Source organism: Parasteatoda tepidariorum, chromosome 2 (assembly GCF_043381705.1).
Source record: "Parasteatoda tepidariorum isolate YZ-2023 chromosome 2, CAS_Ptep_4.0, whole genome shotgun sequence".
Classification (NCBI taxonomy): Eukaryota; Metazoa; Arthropoda; class Arachnida; order Araneae; family Theridiidae; genus Parasteatoda; species Parasteatoda tepidariorum.
In genome coordinates this window covers 85,049,424-85,070,989 of record NC_092205.1, presented here as the reverse complement: position 1 = coordinate 85,070,989, position 21,566 = coordinate 85,049,424, and the positions used below count along the sequence as shown (strand labels likewise).

Sequence of the window (21,566 nt, the reverse complement as noted above, 5' to 3'; positions counted from 1 at the left end):
TTATAATAACAAATATCTGTTCTTAGATAGCAGTTGTTTTTTTCATCATCGAAAATTCTTACAAAAACTATTCTACGTTCGAAAACTCTTAACGAAATTACCTCTTTCTCTGTTGCACCGATGAAACCTTCTCGAAGAATTTAACGAGTGGGGAAATCTACTTTAAAACAAGAGAGGGTTGAAAAGATAGTAATAAAAGGGAAGACACTCAAGAACTAAAAAAAGATTGGGAAGTTCTGAATCTGCAGGTAAAAATCCTCAAAACTCACGGAAGATTAGGGGAAGAAATCGATGCAGTTAGAAGTATTTTTGGAATTTGCTGTTGACTAACATACGAAAGGCGTTAGGAGTGAAATTATCGGAAAAGAAATTTGGTAATACGCTTAGTAATTTGTGTTTTTTTACGTGATCTCTTAATTAACCTGGTAATTTCAAGAGACGTATACTTTTTCCTCGAAGCAAGTATTTGGGAGAATCTTTCGAGATTTGTTTACATTGTGTTTCGAATTTTTTTTAATTGAATGTGTAATACTTAGAAAGATTTTATTTTTCCACTGATTTTTTTAAAGTTGGTAAGCATGTGAAAGTATTTCTCTTCGACACTATGCTTTCATTAAGAACAAAATGGTGGTAACTAGCCTTTTTTGCAAAACACCTGAACTGTCATAAGAATTTTGTGATTTTTTAAAGTTAGACACTGTTAGTTTGTAAATTGCAATTCAATAGTCATCTTTTTTTTTACAAAACTATTTTCATTTTACTTTTTTTAAGCAATCCCGTTACCAAAACATCCTTTGAATTTTTTAAGTACACTAACTTTTTTTGTCATTTTATTAAACTTTGGTTTACATTTATTGTTAAAAAACTAAATAAACATGGATACCGAAATTTTAAGTGGGCATAGTGTATTAAAAAGATATCGCTATGCATGTGTGATTAAAAAACTAAACAAAAACAGTTTGTTAATGTTATTAATTTCTTTTTAAATAGTGAAAGCCATTATTATTATAATTTACTGAGTATAAAATTTAAAAAATATTTTTCTACGGGCTTTTTACTATGATTTGTTTCAAATTTTACAACTAAGTACCTCAAAATATAAAAAAATTAAATGCATGAAATTTAAAAATTCTTAATATTTGGTTTCATATTGTTCACAGAAATTAAGATAAGACTTTCAGATTTATGTAAGAAATATTGCTTTAAAAATTTAAACTTTAAATTTAGATGTTTTTAAGTTTATTAGCAAAGAAGCAAATGTAAGAAATAGTGTAATTTATGGAAGATAATAAAAGAATGTTAATTTTGCTTTGAATAAGAATGTTAATTTTAAATTCAGAATTTCTTAAGTTTCTTTGCAAAGTGGCAAATGCAGGAAATAGTGTAATTTATGGAAGATATAGTACTTTGAATAAAAATGTACATTTTAAATTTAGAATTTTTGAAAAGTTTATTAGCAAGAAGGCAAATGAAAATTATATTATGTAAGAAATAGTGCTTTGAAGAAAATAGTAAATTTTTTAAGTTTAGTAAAGCGACAAATTAATTGTGAAAATAAGTTTAAAACTGATAATTTTGAAACATAATATTTTTAGTAAAACAAAATAATCAAAATTATATTTTTAAGTTTTAAAATACAATTTTAAAAATTTAAGAAAGAAGTTTTGATATTTTTTAACGACACATTAACACAATACTTCCAAATTTATTACTGAAACCCATGTACGCGTCTTTAGTATTTCTTGCATTCACAATAAAACAATTTTTCTTGAAATATTATACTAAATAGGCTGGATAGATCAGTGTTTATAGCATTATACTGTCATTCTGAAAAACAGAGTACCCAGATTTCTGAACTGGTAGTTATCTGATTCAGTTGGCTTGAACCCTACGCAACTTTAGTTAGATCGGTATCAGCTAGAGTGGGAAGTAAGAGTGGCTGGTGCCTAATACCCAGCACATTGCCACCATTTTGTGATTGGTCATTAAATTTTGAATCATTAACTTTCATTACTTCCTTGGCAGACAATTGTCTATAGCCGGTGTATTTCCCTTCATTCCACGAAACTTCTCTAAAATTAACTGGTTCCTAATAAAGTTAGTTCAATTTTATTTATTTTTCTGATATTTGCATAAAAACTTTAAAATCGTTCAAGTTTTAAGCTATCCTTAAATGGGCATTTGGTTTTATTCATTGAAATGATAAAACATTTCACCGAAATAGCTTTTCAATTATATATATTTATTGTCTCGTCTTCAACATTTCTAAAAATAGCGAAGTTTCAAAATAATAAAACTTTATTTATTGTAAAATTGTTATTAAATATTTAAAGGAAATTATCATTTCGAAGAAAAATTTTTTTTCTCCATACTTGTTTTTATTTTTCAATTTTTGCTACATTCCAAACAACAAGATTACTAAAGTGAAAATGTTATTAATAATAAAAATGTAACGAATTGAGATTTTAACATTTATTAAAGGCTTGTGAGAAACCCAATGAAATTAATGTTTACCAAGTAGATTTTAGCTTATAAATTCTTTGATTGATTTGTAAAGGAAAAAATTCAATATTCCATTCAATTTTTATTCTACTATTCTTGATAATAAATGAAGCATGTTCAATAAAATTAATTTTTAAAGAAATGGACTTTTTTGTATTTTTTATATATACTTCTATTTTTTTCTGATGACAACATTTTTCAATAAAAAAACCATTTCTATTCAAAGGTATTCCTGTACTTCGCTCAAAATTGCCTCAAGCATATTTCGAAAGCCACTTAATTCTTTTTTTATTATTGGGGATTTTACCCGAAAATATTTCACGATATCGAAAAATACGAGCCTGCGTGCGTGGGAAATGACTTTTATAATTTTTATTTAAGGCTTCGAGAAATTTAATTTACAAGCGCTGTATTTTTTTTCTTAGTACAACTGGAATCTTTAATTTTCGATTTCAGGAATCTATCTGTAAACGTTTTTGGTAGTTAAATAAAAAATATACTGAATTTGTTATTCACTGTGAAAATAATTTTTTTCATTAAATGAGATACTTTTTACTTGATAAATATTTTTCCATTGAAATAAATAATTATTTATTTATTACTTTTATAATAAATTTCAAAAAAAGTTGAATAAATAAAATATTCTAAGTAGCAAACAATATACCTAAACATTTTAACTATTCACGCATTGTGAAAATAGCTTTTTTTTTTCCTTATATGTGATACGTTTCACTTAATAAATATATTTGCACTGGAATAAATCATTAGTTATTTATCTTTTTCTATAAAAAATTTCAATTAAAGTTGAACTTTTAACATATTCTTAACAGCAAAACTATACCTAAACATGAAATCTATATTGATTCAGAAGTTTCAATAATTTATAAATGATCTAATATAATAAACAACTTTTGTGAAATCTAAAATAGAAAGAAGCAAAGAAAAATCGATATGATTCAAATAAATAAAATGCTCAATTTGCTCATACTTAAAATTTATGTTTTAAAGCTTTCTTTTAGAGAAAAATTTTAGAACTATATAGCTTTATATGCATTCATTTAAACTACAATTACACTAAATACAATAGGCTATGTAGCATAACTTTCTAGAAAGCATTTGCATAAATCGACTTAAGGATATGTTGGAAAAAAAATTCTTCACTCTTATATGAGATCACAGTCTGTCGTAAAAACTTTAAGAAAATTATGCAGTTTCTTTTTCAAAATATAACTCTTCATGTGTTATCAAAGTAAGATTTAAAAGTATTAAATAGAGAGAAAAATGGAATGTTAAAAATCTTTGATACATTAAAATGTTGAAAGTTACCTTGTAGGTAGAAAATGATTAACATGAAAATGACATTTTCCAGCATTGTCTTAATTCGACTTTATTTCTTCTTGTAGAATCAAGTTATCATCCTTTTCCAAGGCATCTTATTCCCCCTATGAATTCAACTGAAAAAAAGATTTATAAAACAATTTATAAAAATTATATAAAACAATTTTTTGCACTCTTATAAAAATCTACATTTTTTTTTAAAATACAAAAGTATTTATCAAAACGAAAAAAAATGAGTACGTCATAATAGTAAATTAGTTTAATGCAGAAATAGTATAAGAATTTGCATTACTTTTTGTTTTATTTTAAGAAACTCAAGGCGAAGGAAATAATTAGAGTTAAATCACTTGCATGATTTACGCAGATGACTAGTGCAAACTTAATATGGAAATTCGACGAATTGACTCTGGTCTCATTACATATTAATTAGGTGCTAAATATTAAACAAAAAATAATTAAAACTATTTCTATTATATCTTTTTATATCTTTATTACTTCCATAATGGGAGAATAAATTAGTTTTTATAAAGAAATTATTGCAGTTTATTGAAAAATATCATTTTTACACTTTAATTTTCAAGCAATTTTACTTGGGATTGATAAATACTTTCCTACTCATGATTCTACCAACTCTTATGATGAAAGATTTGGGAAATGAAACAAACAATAGAAATTAGAGTAATAATGAAGATGATCGATGCTCACTCTCCTATTTATGATTCTACCAACTCTTATGATGAAAGAATTGTGAAAATGAAACAATAAAGATTCGAGCAATGAAGATGATCGATGCTCAGTCTCCTACTCATGATTCTATTAACTCTGATGATGAAAGAATGGAGAAAAATGAAGCAAGACATTCAGTAACTCGAAAGAGTCTCGGAACTTGCAAACAAGTGGCACTGGAACTATTAAGTTTGTCGAAATAAAACTGTGTAGCGATTCCAGGCAAAAAAATTCAAAATTCTTGTCGTGACTTGTAACCTTCCTGTTTAAAGTGAAAAGACAAGGGGATCTAAAAAAATTTTTTTTAAAGATAGGCGTGACCTAAGTTGTGACCTTTGTAAGAAATGTGTGACTTTTCTCTGACCTAAGTTGTTTTGAAAACTCCATTTCGTCAAAAACTAAATTGCTCAAAATATTTTCAAACATTAACAGTTATTATTTTGGGCCATCATGTGCGTTTTCGATCTTTAATTCGGATAGCAATTATCTAATTAAATTTTAAAACGTGAACATATTAATTGAAAGAAAATCTAATTTGCAAATTCAATTTTTCAAAAATATTAAATATATTTTTACAACCGTTCTTAAAATCTTTTTTGCTTTCTTTACTCCAGGTAAAAGTAACATTTTTGTATGCAAAAAAAAAAACGATACCTTTGTTTTCAGAATAAAAAATTCATTTATTTAAAAAAAATTTAAAATAGTTTCAAAGTAGGACAGTTAAAAATGGTTGAAGCATGTGTGACCGCAATAAAGGAGGTTTTATGGAGCCCATAATACTTTTGCTTCTTGAAAGCGGATTTGTTTTCTAGAAAAGCACATTTAACCACAATATTAATTTTTTTCTTTCACAAACTCGTCTTGAAACAAAATGCATATGAATATATATCCAAAAAACAATTTGAAAATAAAATATAAAGAAGATTTTATTTGTTCTACCAAATTATATAAAAAATTGTGAACAAAGAAGAAAAAATATAATGTTTTGAAACTTTGGGAAAGTACTCATATGGGTTGCAGCAATTAAAAAGAAAGTTCCCTCTTCCAGAAGGGGTACTAAAACTCTTCCTTCCTAAAGTGATTTTAATAGAAATTAAAGCTTATATTTTTATGAATTTTGAAAAAAAGATATTCTCCTGAAGTAAACGCTAAAAAATATCATTTTTTAAGTGATAACAGCTTAGAAAAATTGAAGTTCCATTTCTCTTTCCCATTTCTTCCTTCAGAATCTTAATTTATCGAAAAAAAATGTGATGTGATTCCGACAGTTTTTTAAATATTTTTTTTTCGAATTTGAGCATAATAATTTCATTTACATTGGATATATTAATGAATAAAAATCCCCATTTAATAGGGGTCCCTCCAATGAATCATATTTTATGAAGGTCACCAATACGATGTTGCCTTTTTTTAATTATTAATTTATTTTACAATTCTGCAATTCTTCTCTTCTAATTAATATATTTTACAATTTTAATTCCTAATAATTAAACATGAGAATATTACTAATGTAAATTTCTTTAATAGAAAAAACTCCTATTAACTAAGAGGGTGCTCCCCCCTTATCTTATAACTATAATTTTAGGATTCCGAATTGAAGTTTTCTTTTTAGCTTCTGTTTAATTAAATGTAAGAAATCCTTTAAAAGGTACAAGATATTTAACCATTGGCTTGCCAGTTTTCCAAAAAAAAAAAAAAAAAAATATGGACTTTGAGTTCGAGTTTATCGAGCAATTAATATTTTTCCTACATTTAATATTTATATTATGAAGTTGTTTTTGCTTTCAGTTTGATTCCGTTTCTAAAATTATTTAATTTTTCATGAATTTTAAAACTTTGATATAATTTGTTACCTTTTGTTATCAAGTTCTCCGCTATCTAATCTTTATGAGACGACTACACTATTTTACGAACTTTCGAAAAGGAAAATAACTGTCTGTTAAGAATCTTATTCCAGCCTTTATTTTAAAATATTAAAATTAAAATATTAGTTCAAAGCCTATTCTATTCTATTCTATTCTATACTATACTATTCTATATCTATACTATTCTATTCTTGAAACAAATATTTTACGAGCTCTGTTTTTAGAAATCATATGATTCATCAAGTTTCGCTGAGTACTTGTAATTCAATAGCTATTATGACAGTGATTTAATAAAAATAATGATGTTGAAATTGAGAAGAGTGGTGGAAATCGAAACTAATCTTAAGGTTCAATTTCTGTTCAATTTACAGATGACTAATAATAACGACAGATGTTAACTCTATCGCTAATGCAAAGTAAGCATTTTTTCATTATCAGTACTTTTCTCTTTTGTTGAAATTCTTATTTTTGAAATAAGAAATTTCTTATGGTAAGGTCCTGGCTTTCAGAATCTTTTTCTTTTGTTATCTGACTGTGATAGAGTTAAAATTTCAAGTCAAAGATATTTCTCACTGTGTGATATTTGTTCCTTCCATATTCTTGTGATTAATATTATTTTCAAGTTGCATCTGCTGTTACCGAGTGAGGTAAAGAATGGTTAGCACTTCTTTTATAAGCCTCATTTATAAATTTATCTTGCTATTAGTGACATGTCTGAGAGAGATATAACAACGGAAGCAAAATCTTTCTTAGAAAATCTTTCTGATTCAGAATAGGAAGATTTAGAGATTTTTATGCCTTAGTTTTGCGAAATAAGTAACCGATAAGAATTTAGTTGATAAGGAAAACAGTCTAGAGCCTGTTACTCCATTTTATGTCTGTGGAGAAGAGTATGTCGTTTTTATAAGTAATATTAATGCAGAAGAAGTGAAAAATTAAATTCCAGGAACAGTTGCAAATTAATTCGAACAAAAAAGTAAAATTTGATGAGCAAAAAGAAATGGAAAACCTTGAAAAAATTTTGCAAAAAAGTGCTAAAATAATAATTGTGCTCATTTTGTTATATTTCAAAATTACTTCTTTAGAATATGCAGAATATCTCGATCATTAAAATAATATCATTTTAAGATTACTAAAAGTATTAAATTGGAAAGGCTTGAAACAATTTTGCAAAAAGCCATGAACGCTGGTCGCATTGAAGTATTTTAATAACTAAATTGATGTATTTTAATGACTAATATATTAATCACGGGTTAGAGTCCCTTTGCCATCAGGCTAACCGTGGGAGATTCTCCTGTTCTTCCTCTCCATATAACGCAAAATGCGGTTTAGTTCCATCAAAAAAGTCTTCCACGAAGTTAAATTTCTCCCTATGCTTGATCCAAGAGTTCCCTTGGATTGGATTCAAAACAACAAGGTTACTGAGTTGAACATTAATAGTCGTAAACCCAAAAATTGGGTCGGCTGTTGAACGACGTTATTAGTCTTATAAAATAAAATAACAGCATATTAGTTTTATAAAATTAAATAAAACTAATATTATTCTCATAAAATTAAAATAAAACTAATATGTTGAACACCACAATCGTTAATATAAGTTTACTTCAATTTTATCAAAAAAACAAACATTAATACATTTCCAAACTTGAGGATTTACAATTTTAAGATCTAAGCAGAAATGCTCAAAGTTACGCATTGGAACGCAGACTAAGCAACCGTAACCATCAGTAGTTAGAGCTCCTACTCCAATGTTCCAAATATGGAACACCGTTAAAAGAGTATTCAACGTACTAACATAAGATAACTGAATTCATGAATAACGGATTATGTTACTCAGATAATTATTTTCAACTCTAACCACAGTTCTTTTCAGAAAATCTTAAGCCTGCTTATTTAATTCATTTTCACCATATGCATACACCAAGAACGACCCATAATATTAAATACTAACTGAATTATCCGTCCTTCGTACAGGATAGAAAAAGTAAATCAATAAATCATATTGATGACTAATCCTGTACTAAATCATTGAAATAATGGACTTAACTGAAAGACATATTCAAACACAATTAAGTTAATACTTTGCTTATTTATATATTATTATTTGTTGCCTTTTTTGGTCTCTATGCGATATTAGATTACGCAAAACATGTTTTTAAAAGCTCATTCCATAAAAATAAATATAAACCAAATTTACTATGATTTGGCATATTGCTATTGTTCAAGTCCCGATAATCGAAAATTAGGTTGACCGCAAAAAATCCTATTTCTACAATACCTACGGTAGGTATTTTGCTACCATAGTATACTTAGTACCAATTAGAAATTTACAAAATGACTATAATCTTGCTTTCATATTGTCTGTGAAAAGAACTCCCCAAGCGATTCATCTGGAGCAGGGGCGGTGACTATGGTTACAAGGTTTAACCACTTCAAGCTGGTGGTCCAATACTTAAGACAGGTATTAGTTCGAGTCGGCGAGAGAAAGGGAACCAAGGGAGAAACTTCGCTTTTTGAAAAGCGGTATTTCTTGTTTCCATAGCAGCAAGCTGCTTTAGACTTGATGGCGAGGGGAGTCCTTTCTATAGAAAAACTATATTGACTATTTGTCTGAATAAAAATTGAAACACCATTTAAAAATAAGTAGTAACAAAACTGAATTTTGATATATTTATTTAAGCCGAAAATTGTTTATAAAGATGAGATATATAGATATAAGAATGCAAAAAAAAAAAAAAGAAATAGACTATATACAATATATTCATTATTCAGCAGTCTCTTTTCTGCTAAAATTATACAGTCTCTTTCCTGCAAATTTATTTTTGTCTCATTTTATAGTTTAAATAACAGTCTTTCCTGTCAAAACTATGCAGTCTCTTTAATATTTTTATTGTTATTTTTTTTGCCTTTACAACACAATTCAAATAGCAGTCTTTTTCCTGCCAATATTATGCAGGCTTTTCCCTGCCAAATAAATGCAGTCTCTTTTCTGCCGATTTATTTTTGTCTCATATTTTTGTTCAAATAGCAGTCTTTTTCCTGCCAAATATATGCAGTCTCTTTCCTGCCAATTTTTATCGTTGTCGCATAATATAGTACAAATAGCAGTCTTTTTCCTGCCAATTTTATTTTTTGTCGTCACATTATAGTTCAAACAGCAGTCTCTTTTCTGCCAAAATTGTTCTTAATTGCAAAATATAATTGCATTCTTTGTTCAGCGCTTCTCTCCTGTCCATTTCCATATATTCCTCCAAAAATCATTGCAGATTTCAGTGGCAAAGTTGCATTTCCAATGACATTTGTCATTTTTCCATTATGAGGATTCTTTTCCCCTTTTAAATTTTTTCTGTTCTTCTTTTTGAAGAAAGCGCGCCAAACATGATGTTTTTTGGCTGTAATTGTCTCATCCAAAATCTTCTCTTCCATCTCTTTCATCATTAGAGGAATTATGGGAGCACTTCCGATTATCCGAGCTCCTTCCTCCTCTCCACCGATGTTGTGGTTTTCGGCTTCCATTTCAGGATCGCCATTCTTTTTTCTGATAAGTAATAAGAATTCAGTAATTGTTTTAAAAAAAGTTCCTCATACAAAAATTTATTTATGTACAGTATGCTAAATAAAAGTTGTGGACATCCTAATTTACTTTTGATCTAATGCTCAGATTTTCATGTATTGGAACTCAATCTTATTAGTTTGAGGTTCTAAACTCATCTATACTAATTAATAATTAACGAAGGCGTTATCTTAGGTCATAATATTAAAATATCGTCAAATTTTAAATATACGACTTTTTTAAACTTAGAATTTTTTATAACTTTTAGACTGATTTGGATCAATTTCCGCTTGTAATTAGTTCAATTTCTGCTTGTAAATTCCGCTGTGAATAACAAATAATAATTTAGTAATAAATAGTTTAAAATGTTATAAATAGTGTAATTAATAATTTAAGATATTATAACAAATTTTATAATTATTAAAATGTATTAAATAATTATTCAAATTTGATTTTATGGTTCTTCTTTGGATGAATGATTTTTATAATTGAGTGTATTTTTTAAGTCGCTTAAAAAGCTCTCGTGATCACAATTAATATGTTATATTAATAGATCTAAACTAGTTTTATTAGGTTCAAACTTTTGGTTGCTCAACTGCCTAAACTATCAGTTATCACCATATTTTGAAAGTTATCACCATATATTATATAGACACCCAAATCCGTCGAAAAAAGTTATGCTTATTCAGATAAAGTACATTTTTGTGTCTGGCTATAAAATTTAAAATATCATCTGTACTCATTAACATATCGAAAGTTAGTCTATTGAATCATCAAGATGAATTTATAGTATGATAGAATCCGATTATTGGAGCGAGAGTTATTCAGGGTGTTTGCCTTTTTATGTTGATAAATGTACAAAACTTAGTAGCAATAATTATTTATATGGTTAAAAATATTAATATTCATTATAAATGTTTATTAACGGGACATGTTTTTAAGCACAAATATTCTTGCATAGGTTCTTACGTGCAGCATACGTTGACAACGTTCAATTTTTAAGTAAATCACATTTACTATTTATAATTACACAAAACATGGATGTTTTAAAAATCAACGCATAAATAATTCTTATAAAACGAATATTTTTTCAAAAAAACTATACTAAAATAATTAAGCTTGAACTAATTCTAATAATTTTTAAAACTGATGGTGACTACTAGGGTTGGTAATAGTTTTATGAAATTTTATTTTCCATGAAAAGTAGAACAGCACTAATAAATTCTTTGAGCAGATCAAAATTATGTTTTTTTAGTTAAGTATACGATTCAGAATTTTTTTTTATTACACTATGTGACCTTTAGTGAATTTAAAACATAATGTTTGAAACACCCGGTGTACACATAAAAAAGATGACTAAAAAATAGTAGTAAAACGTTTTCTAAATGATGTTTTCAATCACTCTTATAATTAACGCAATGCTTTTGAAATTCCCTCACAAACTGTACGCATTTTTAAGTTTGCGTTTGTAAGTGTCATGATGATAAGCAAAGAAACGATAAATACATGAAGTAAAATTTCCATCCCAATTAAGGAGGACACAAAACTAAAATATAATAAGTTTTTAAGAAAAATTTAAATTGTTTCATATGCGTCTGCATTTCATGCTGGGTTAGATAAACTATCTGAATGTTGTGATTTTGTAGTTGAACCGAATTGAATTAACCAAATAATGCTACTTACAGTTTTTTACAAAGAAACCGGTAAATTTTCGCCATAGCGACAAATTAATTTTATCTCAAAGAGCAGTTGAAAAAAAATTCGCCCAACCAACTCAAAAGCTTTCAAGAAAGTGATTTTTTTTATTGTTACATGACTGACATATATTTTATGCATTGTTTAATTTTAATTCATTGTTGAATGTTTGCAACAACAAAGAAACATTGTATTTTATGTAATTGTTTGAATCGCAAATTACTCTGTTTAATTTGGAAAGAAATTTTAGCAATGAATGAATACATTAGCAGAATTTCTCTATATTAATATAAATGTGGTGCTACTTAGCTATAATACTAGCTGTATATCCGTTTTTCGTAATAAGGAGCGAAAGAAAGTAAATAATTAATAAATCAGTATTAATCAGTGCCGCCGATTTGCACAAAACTAAAAGACGCATACCGACACAATTAAGCACAATTCATTAATCTATTTGTTCATTTTTTTCTTTTATAATTTTCTTTATTTATCAATGCTCTCCCAGGTGTTTTTTTTTGTTATCAGATTCAGAAAAACATGTTTTTACTCCTATCTTTCAAGTGTAGTTGTTAATCCTATGAAAATAAAGATTAATTATATTCTGCATCATTTAGCATAATGCTATTGCTAAATCATCTCCTGATAATCAGAAATTACTATAATTAACAATTTTAGTATTTAAGCAACAATTTTAATATCTCTTTTAGTGTTCTTACAAACCTAATCCCATTGTACCTATAGGCATCTTGGTATTAATATTAGTATAATTAGTTACTAGTATAAAAACGCCAATTAACATAATATCAGTAGTACCTATAATTAAAATGGCGTCAGTAATAAATAATGATGAAATTTATTTATGGTTTTCTAGAAGAATAAGTACTTTAGCTCCATTAATTTAGAATTTTAATGCAATACTTATTTTCTTATTTCAATTTGTACTTACTGTCAAAATTATTTAAATATCATTTTCGTCAATACCAGATTTGCACTTAATGTTAAAATTAATTAACTCAAACTCTTGAAAATAATCAGTAACGACACTAATATTTTTATAATCATTTTTGGGGAGCGAAATAATATCGGTACTTATTTTGAAGGCCGTAAAATCACCAAACTATTATTGGCGCCAGTAATACTTAATTAATTGTACTACTACTGCCTTTACTGAGGTAATAAGAAATTATTAAACCAATATAGGTACCTAATATAGGTACTGTAATAATAGGTTTATATTAACCACCGAAGCGAGTAAAAGCCCTAATATCACCACAATTCATGACAACCAATACAAAACCTTAGTTTTTTTTAAATTATTTGTTGTTGATTTCATTGCGACTTCCTAATGTTAGATTTACCTTGATATAGTTGGAAGTTCAGCACATCAAAAGATTAGCTATACACGTAGTATAACTCAAAATATGATATTCAGAATTCCCCACAATTTTCTTTCGGCTTAATAGATAAATTCAAATTTATTTTATTATTTCTTGTTGAGTTTTCATTATTTATGTTAATAGACACACTGGGTTAATTATTCATGTCAATGTAAGAAACACTTGGTTTCATATACCTTTAAAATACGAATGCGGTGATTGGGATTTAAATACTATAGCCTTTGGGTGATTTTGGTAACAAAAATTATGTGAATAGTCGTCAATGGAATAAGAATCAAGTGCAAAAGCTATATAAAATGATCGGAATGAAATAGATTTAGAAAACTTTAAAGAACTTTTTAATACTATGTGCAATGCTTAAAAAAATAGACCTCACTGACTACTTTTTGATGCATTGATTTTGAAGACTAGAGAGGGGGACCTCAAATATGTTAATTAATAAGTGCAGACAATACTTTAATTTACGAAATCAGACACGGAAATGTACTTTCTCTGAATAAACTAAACTTTTTTGACGATTTCTGACCCCCAAAATATAGGAGGGAGTCGCAATTTGGGAAATATGGTCCAAATAGTTTGGTTTTTTATTTTAGTGCCTTTAGATATTCTTTCGAGTACTATTAGAAATTTCTTGGAAAAAAAATGGTTAAATAGCAATTTATTGCATTGTTATTTTACCATATTCAAACAAAACAGTCAATATCCTTAAATAAGATGATATTCAAACTGTAACTGTGAGTAAAAGAGTTTAGTAACTGCTTTAACCTAATAAGTTTAAACAACCAGAATTTTATCACGCTAACTAGGCCTACCTAATAAAGCCACTTAGTTCCTAGCGGCAGGGTACATATTATAGCTGACAAACTCCTGGCCTGAATGGAGACTCTAGTTCCAGCTTTGACACTTTCAGATTTCCTCCAGTTTCTTCAACACATAAAGGGTTTCCAGTGTACTGTACTCCCTGAGTATTACCTTGGAATATTAGAATATGATACTCCAATATACGTAGTATTTTTCTCTCACAATAGGTGAAACAATCAGATAAACTAATTAAACCTTATTCCACGTTTCATTTGAAAACTCAAACCTAAATCTAATTTCCATGCCCATCACTTGAAAATCCTGCGTCCAATTACTAGTTAAATTTCTTTTTTAAGGTTTTGAAACCATGCCATTTATAAATGGTTAAAAAACCGTACTGTTTAGTATTCATGACTTTTTAACCATACTAGTCTTAAGCGGTTTGAAAACCATAAAAGTGAAAGAAAATTATAACAGTGTAGGGAATTTATAAGTTGTTTGGATAATTTTTCCTTAATTCTTACTGGAATATTAGAATATGATACTCCAATATGCGTAGTATTTTTCTCTTACAATAGGTGAAACAACCAGTTAAACTAATTAAATCTTATTCCTCGTTTCATTTGATAACTCAACCTTAATCTAATTTCTATGCCCATCACTTGGAAAACCTACGTCTAATTACTAGTTAAATTTCTTTTTTAAGGTTTTGAAACCATGCTAGTTATAAATTGTTAAAAACCGTACATTTAGTATTCATGGCTTTTAACCATACTAGTGTTAAACGGTTTCAAAACCATAAAAGTAAAAAAAAAGTTCTTCACCGTAAACTTTACGGTTAACGGAACGGACACACTGCTTCTGACTGTTTAAAAGTAATTTTGAATGAAAATTATAACAAGTGTAGTGAATTTATAAAATTTCAAGTTGTTTGGATAATTTTTGTTTAATTCGGAATTTAAAGGTTAAAAAAATGTTGTCAGAAAGCTCTTTTCATTCTAACATTTTTTTAATTTACATTATTTTTACATAACTTTAAAACAGTATTTACGAATGTAAACAAATGTTTTTCATAACATATCAATCTTTATAATGATGGAACAAAAAGAATAGTTATTTGAAATTTATTCCTTAATAAGTATTAAGGAGAAATTTAAAATTTATAACGAATATTTTGACGTTTTCAGAAAATATGAAAAATTTCCTCATGCTTTTTGTCAACCAAGCATTTGATTAAATCTAGAATGCATAAAATAAATAAGGGAAAAAAAACGAATTCCTTTTTTACTCATACACGTAATGAAGAGCATCTTCTAGCATTTATTTGAGTTCATTTTATATGTCCCTTCATTAATACCCTTCAGGAAAAGAATCTTGAAATTAATATATCTTTTTTTTTTACCCACTCAGGTTTTGAACTAAAGACATTTTTTATACTTCAGGAAGTAAAGAATAGTTTTTGAAATAAAAAAAATACCCTTTTTCTAGATTAGATTGTTTAGTGTTTTTTGTGTTGCTTATGTTTTTTATTGTATTTCCACTCGAGGTTATACTTTTTTTAAAAAAAAATAAAGTAAGCTGTTTTTTGAGTTTTGTTTTTTTAGAATTAAGTGCAATATGAAGAGGTAAGTTTCCGTAATTTGTTTTAGTTTTGTTTTGAAATAGGTTCGTAAGAGCATGATTTATTTTGTATTTTATTAAATGTCAAATAGTTTTAATTTTCTCTCAACATGATATATATTTCTTGTTTTGATGTTTTATTAAGCGACATCGTTTGTTTTGAAGATGGTATCAATTTTATTTTGGTAAATTCTTCCGGAATTTGTCGGACAACAGAGGGGAAAAATATGATATATCGTAATATTTAACTTTTAATTATACGGTGGCTAGGTGGTGCAGTTGGTTTGTCGCCGGCCTTCTGAGCCCAAGTTTGCGGGTTCGATCCCCAGCACAGACACCGGATTTTCGGGTTGCAGAAAGCGGCACTCAGTGGCCATATCCTATGATTATGCGGCATGCAAAACATCCCTGGATTGCCTTATTGGCTCTTGGCATTTCCGGCAAAATTAAATTCCTAGTGCACTTTAGCATCCAAATAGAGTTTCGGTGCTGCCACCTAGTGTGGCAGAAACTAGACGTCCAAATTGACACGACCAACGGTATCTCGCCTATTGTGGTGGTCCTGAAAGAGTGGATACCACCTCTGGAGAACGCACTGGATCTGCTCATCGTCAAGACCGATTAAGCAGCTCATTGGAAATATAAAAAAAACTTTTAATTATTTGAATAATTCTTGCTAGACAATTCGAAATTGATAATGCTTATTATAGCAGCAATTGAATAAACTATATTCCTTAAATTTATTCTATGTTAAACCTGGCTATATTCTGTGTATCTACGTTAAGCATACTTTTGTCATAGTAAAATTGTTCATAAACCATCGGTAATGAAATTTCTAGCAACTTTTACCAAATCTAAGGCACGCAAAATTTAATTCTTGCTTAAGTAGTTCCTTGCAATGTCGCTGTTCATTCTTGCCAGTTGTTTCCATTCTATTTTATCCTTCTACCGATGCTTATATTGTTCAGGTCTTTTTCATCTAAGCCAATTTATGCTGTTTACGCTCTTCCTAATTTATTGAACCTAACTCTTTTAATAATATTTTTGGTCAATGATTTTGCAAATAATTTTTTCTACTTATTTAAAAATTATTATAGAAAAAATTATTGAGGAAATATCTCTTAAATTATTTTATTTTGCATCTTATAACCGTCGTTGAACAGCCGATCCAAGTTTTGGGTTTACGACTACTAATGTTGAACTCCTTAGTCTTGTAATTTTGAACCCAATCGAGAAGACAAGGGAACTCTTGGATCAAATATTGGGAGTAATTTGTCTACGTGGATGAATTTTTGATGGAACTAACCAGCATTTGCGTTATATGGATAGGAAGACCACGAGAACCTCCCACGGTTAGCCTGATGGCAAGGGGACTCTAACCCATGATCTGTCTACCACTGAGGATATTTCACGTCAGCACTGTGGTCGGTGCAAGCCGGATGCAAAATTCGTATCTGCCAGCCATTGCGGGATCGAACAGCGGTTCACCTTCACTTAAAGAATTTATCATTAAACCACATAGTAAATTTTTTCAATATCACAATCATACGGAAAATTTATATTTTTTCTATCATTTAAATTATTGAGACTTTCATATTTTTAATCCACTGTCTTAAATTTATTTCTTGATGTGTTTCAATATTTTTCAGCGAAATTTTCAACTCTTGACAGTTTTTATATTATTTTATTTTATATTTTTATGGTTAAATTTTTACAGCTTTTTTATAGTTACTCTAAACATCATTTTTCTTAAATTTATCAAAACAATAGGATTATCGCCTCTTTTTCTAGAATACGAAGTGAATTTTGTAAATAATGTTCTTCATTATTTAGTCCAGCCACCACCTCTTAGAAAAAAATTGCCTCAGAGCCATCTTGTTTAAATGCTCTTGAGTCAGCAGATGGTGTGCATAAGTCATACAAGTGCATTGAGTTTGCTAGAGTTGTGGAATTTTAAACAGACTTTATACTTTCAAAGAGAGAGTTTTCCATTGGTATTTCTATTGTTTCTCATTTTTATAATCTTTCAATGTTTTCAATTCATAATGAAATATATCTGATTCCCCAACATCTCTTTGTTTAAATATAAATACTATTATTTTGCACATCCTTTGTTTACTATTTCTTTCTATCATTTTCGTTAACGTATAAAATTTCTGAATTGAATATGGATAGTACACAATATGGAAAATAGCACAATTGAAATGAATTATTGAAATTTGTTGTTACCTTCTCTCAACCATTTTAATTTCTTTTACGAGAATTCAAATGAAAAGAGATAATTTGCAAATGAAAATACCAGAGGATTAAGCTTCCTACTTAATCCATAACTGTAACCCAATTTGTTTGTTAAAATCTTTTATTTAAGATTCAATTTTGCAAAATATAACATACAAATGTCTTATTACTTGGTAAAAAACTATGTTTTTGAAAATATTTTGAGAATAAAAGTTTTTATAAGTTCCAGTATTGCATAGACGCGTTTTACATTTAAATAATCAAAATATATTAACATATTTATTTAAGCTTTAAATTTTAACCATTGTATTCATGAATATTTAGGTATCATGTAATAAGAAGAAACAAAATTTTAATTCATTGCTTAATATTTTTGGAAACGAACTTTAGTTGTCAAAAACATTAATTAGGATGTTTCTATTGTTTATATTACGATCACCGTAATAATAATCTAGTTACATCTCAACCGGCGTTTTCTAATTTATTTTTATTATTATTTATTTCTAATCTAGCATATCAACTACCGAAGGTTTTGTCAGGAACGCTTATTAGATTTAACTAGATTATTTATGAAAGTTAATATAGCTTGCTTACTAGGGGGAAATTTTTTCGTATCTAATTATGATTTTGAAAACGTGAAATATGAGAAGATTGCTAAAATGTTGTTGTAAAATGCTTATCAGTTTTATTTAAATATTTTTTTAATTTCAGTTATTAATTTGTTAGTGCATCTACTGCTTTATTTTTTCATAGAACTGATTAGATAGGCTAGTCTCGCAAGAGTAGATTATAGTTACAATAATTTTGATATAAAAAAAATGCAAAATTATAGAAATTGTTTTTATAAAACACGGGAATCTTTCAATTTACTTTACACCGAAAACATGCTTTAAAATACATACAAAAGTTTGTTAAAAATAATTAAAAACTGTCTTTATGCTAACTTAAATCTTGAAATATTTTTATTACATCTTTGATCCTTTACATATATTTTATTTTGAAATTGTCACTCTGGCTGTTAATTCTCGCTAGATCTTTGAAGCCGTAACTAATGTACAAGTATCATCGAAATAAAGATTTTAGACTGTACTAAAATACGTTATAAAAGTAAATTAATTCTATAACTAGAAATTTTTTTTATTTAAATACAACTACACTGTAAAAATACCGGATCAAATTGCAGAAAAAAGTACCGGCACTCAGGGTGCTAGTACTTTTTACCGTAAAATATATTTTCATCAAAACATGTTATGAAACAAAAATCTGATATATCGTAATTTTTACTGTAATAAGTACCTTAAAATCACTCTAATGAACTGTTTATTCGTCTAAAATTTACTCTGTAATATTTTACATTAAAAATGGGTTTTACGGTAAAATGTATTTTGCAGATGAGGCAAAGTGCTGGTACTTTATACCGTTATTTGATCGAGAATTTTTTACAGTGTATACATACATGAAATAAAACATTGTATGAATCATTTTTTGACTTATACTTTAAATAAGCTATACTATTTGCAAAGTTTCTAATTCCTAAATAGAAATGTATTTAAGTTATTTTTCATTAAATTATTTAAGGAATTATTTTTTAAAATAGATTTATCAAGCATAAATAAAAAACAAAATTTTAATGGTGTTTAATTATATCAGGAGTAAAATAACAGCAAACGATTTATCAGGCTACAGCGAAGGTAAGATCTACTCTTAATGACGTCACTAAGTGGTCAGGCTTTCCTCTTCAGAAGGTTCCTGTTTCATTAACTGAAGCAACTTAACAAACCGGAAAATCTAAAGTGCTTATAATTTTACCACGCTTTGTATACATAGTCATTAACAACAAAGAACAATTTCGTACAGGCAGATGTCAGCTAACGTTTTGCGGTAAGATGAAAAAGAAACACCACGTATGGTCAAGAAATCTCTGTAAAATCATGGCAAACCTTGTTTGTTTTATAATGCAACTTCACGTTTAACTCATAACTTTAGGAGTGAATATTAGTTTATATTACAATGCCTTAATAAAAATAGGACTACGCACGTACGCATCTAATTTATTTTCTGCGATCTCATAAATTTTAGTAATCCAAAAACTTGAGCGACTACATGGAAATACCTAACTTGTAATGTATGTTGCCATTACGCTCGAATATTTCGTGTTAAAAATACCTTAGTTCAGAATCCGCAGTTTTAATGATGTTGTAACATAGTGAAAGCATAGAAACCTCTCATAATGAGCTTCTTAATTACGACCCATTTTTTCCCTCTTCAAAATTTCGGTGTGCTTCAAAATATTTTTTTATTATCTCCATTTTTGTACGTGATGAGAATGGTAATGCCTAGTACACTTTAAAAACGAAAATTAGTTTCAGAAATGATTTTCGTCTTTACAAATGAAACTGAGTACGGAGCGCTTTTGTAAATGCAGTTGTAATTAATAAGGCTTTTTGTTCTACAGAAATGGAATAGCGTTTTGAAATAGGAGGGATTAGATTGTAAACAATCATGATGGATGCTTAGTGTTAACTATTTTAAATGCACGATATTGGAAATATAAATACTTGAAATTATTAAAAAAACTTATGATGCGTGTTTCAATAATAATTTACAAAATAATAATTTAAAAAATAAATATTAGGTGTTTTCTCAGTTACTGGCATATTTTACTTTTTTTACATAATAATTGCAATTGTAATCGATAGAACTTTCTGCTTAGCAAAAACAGAATAATGTTAACATAATCAAAGCCGTTTTGTGTAACATATGTGATGTAGAAGAACAATTATGTATGTGTTTTACATTAACCATACTGTTATGTTTTATTTCAAATTTATATACGCGAAAAATTTTATAGCACTTCAAATTTATGTTATATGATACTTTACTATGACATACTTGATATTTCTAGAGCCATTAATGTGTTATATTTGTTTAAATGCGAATGGCAGATGAAATTTTAATTGAGAGAGCAATTAACTAATTGAGAGAGCAATTTAATTATTTCAGCAGAACAAAACAGCGTTTCAAAGATGACAGTAAAATTATGATGAATGCTTTATATTAACTATGCATTTACTTATTATTCGAAATGTATCTGTATAAAATTGTTCATTGTAACTATGCATTAGTGATATATGTTACTGAGATTTTAACGCACGAAAAACTTGGTATTTTCTCAATTATTGCAATTATTGGTATTTTCTTAATTATTTATGTAAGTAAAGTAAAGGTCACTGTTTACATTTGAAGATCCTTTTACAGAGCGGTATGTGCGAAAAATAAAATAGAATGTTCTAATTCGTTAAGCGTTAGCCATTGTTTGAAATTAAATTACAGACGATTCTGTTTCATCAAATATTTTAAAGATCGCAACAATTATTTTTCCTTGATCACAGCTCTGTTTAATTAAATATGAGTTTAATGCACTTACTTTACTATTCAATTATTTTCATAGAGGTGGCTAATCTGACGTTACTTCACTTACTTGGCCACTGGCAACCCATCAATGTTCAATCAGTTACATATAGAAATTAATAGGAATATATATCTACTGGGACAGGAATATGAATTGGCAGATAGAAATGTTAATGTTGCAAGCGACAATTGTCTAATTTATTCCACACAGTGATACAGTTCAGCCTCTAGTTTAGACATCTCTATTCGCTGCGTTTGATAAATTCAATAAGCAAAGTTATACAATTTCTAAAATTATCTGAAAATACGTTTAAATTTTGTTTATGATAATTTTTTTAAACCATGTTTCTATAAGATATAACAATTTAAAAATCTACTGTAAGTTAAATGAAGAAAAAGCTATTTATTGAATATTATATA

At 27.9% G+C, this 21,566-nt stretch overlaps 1 protein-coding gene across 3 annotated transcripts in view; it reads right to left on the bottom strand.

Annotated features, from left to right (window-relative positions):
* LOC107440765 (endothelial cell-selective adhesion molecule-like) overlaps window positions 1–21,566 on the bottom strand; it is a 104,725-nt gene that overhangs the window by 30,328 nt on the left and 52,831 nt on the right. For all 3 annotated transcript variants that reach the window (XM_043044523.2, XM_071177840.1, XM_071177839.1), the window contains one exon: window positions 3,829–3,956. In XM_043044523.2, coding sequence (XP_042900457.1) covers window positions 3,829–3,874 — 46 coding nt within the window. In that variant the 5' untranslated portion in view covers window positions 3,875–3,956. The remainder of the gene's footprint in view (window positions 1–3,828; window positions 3,957–21,566) is intronic.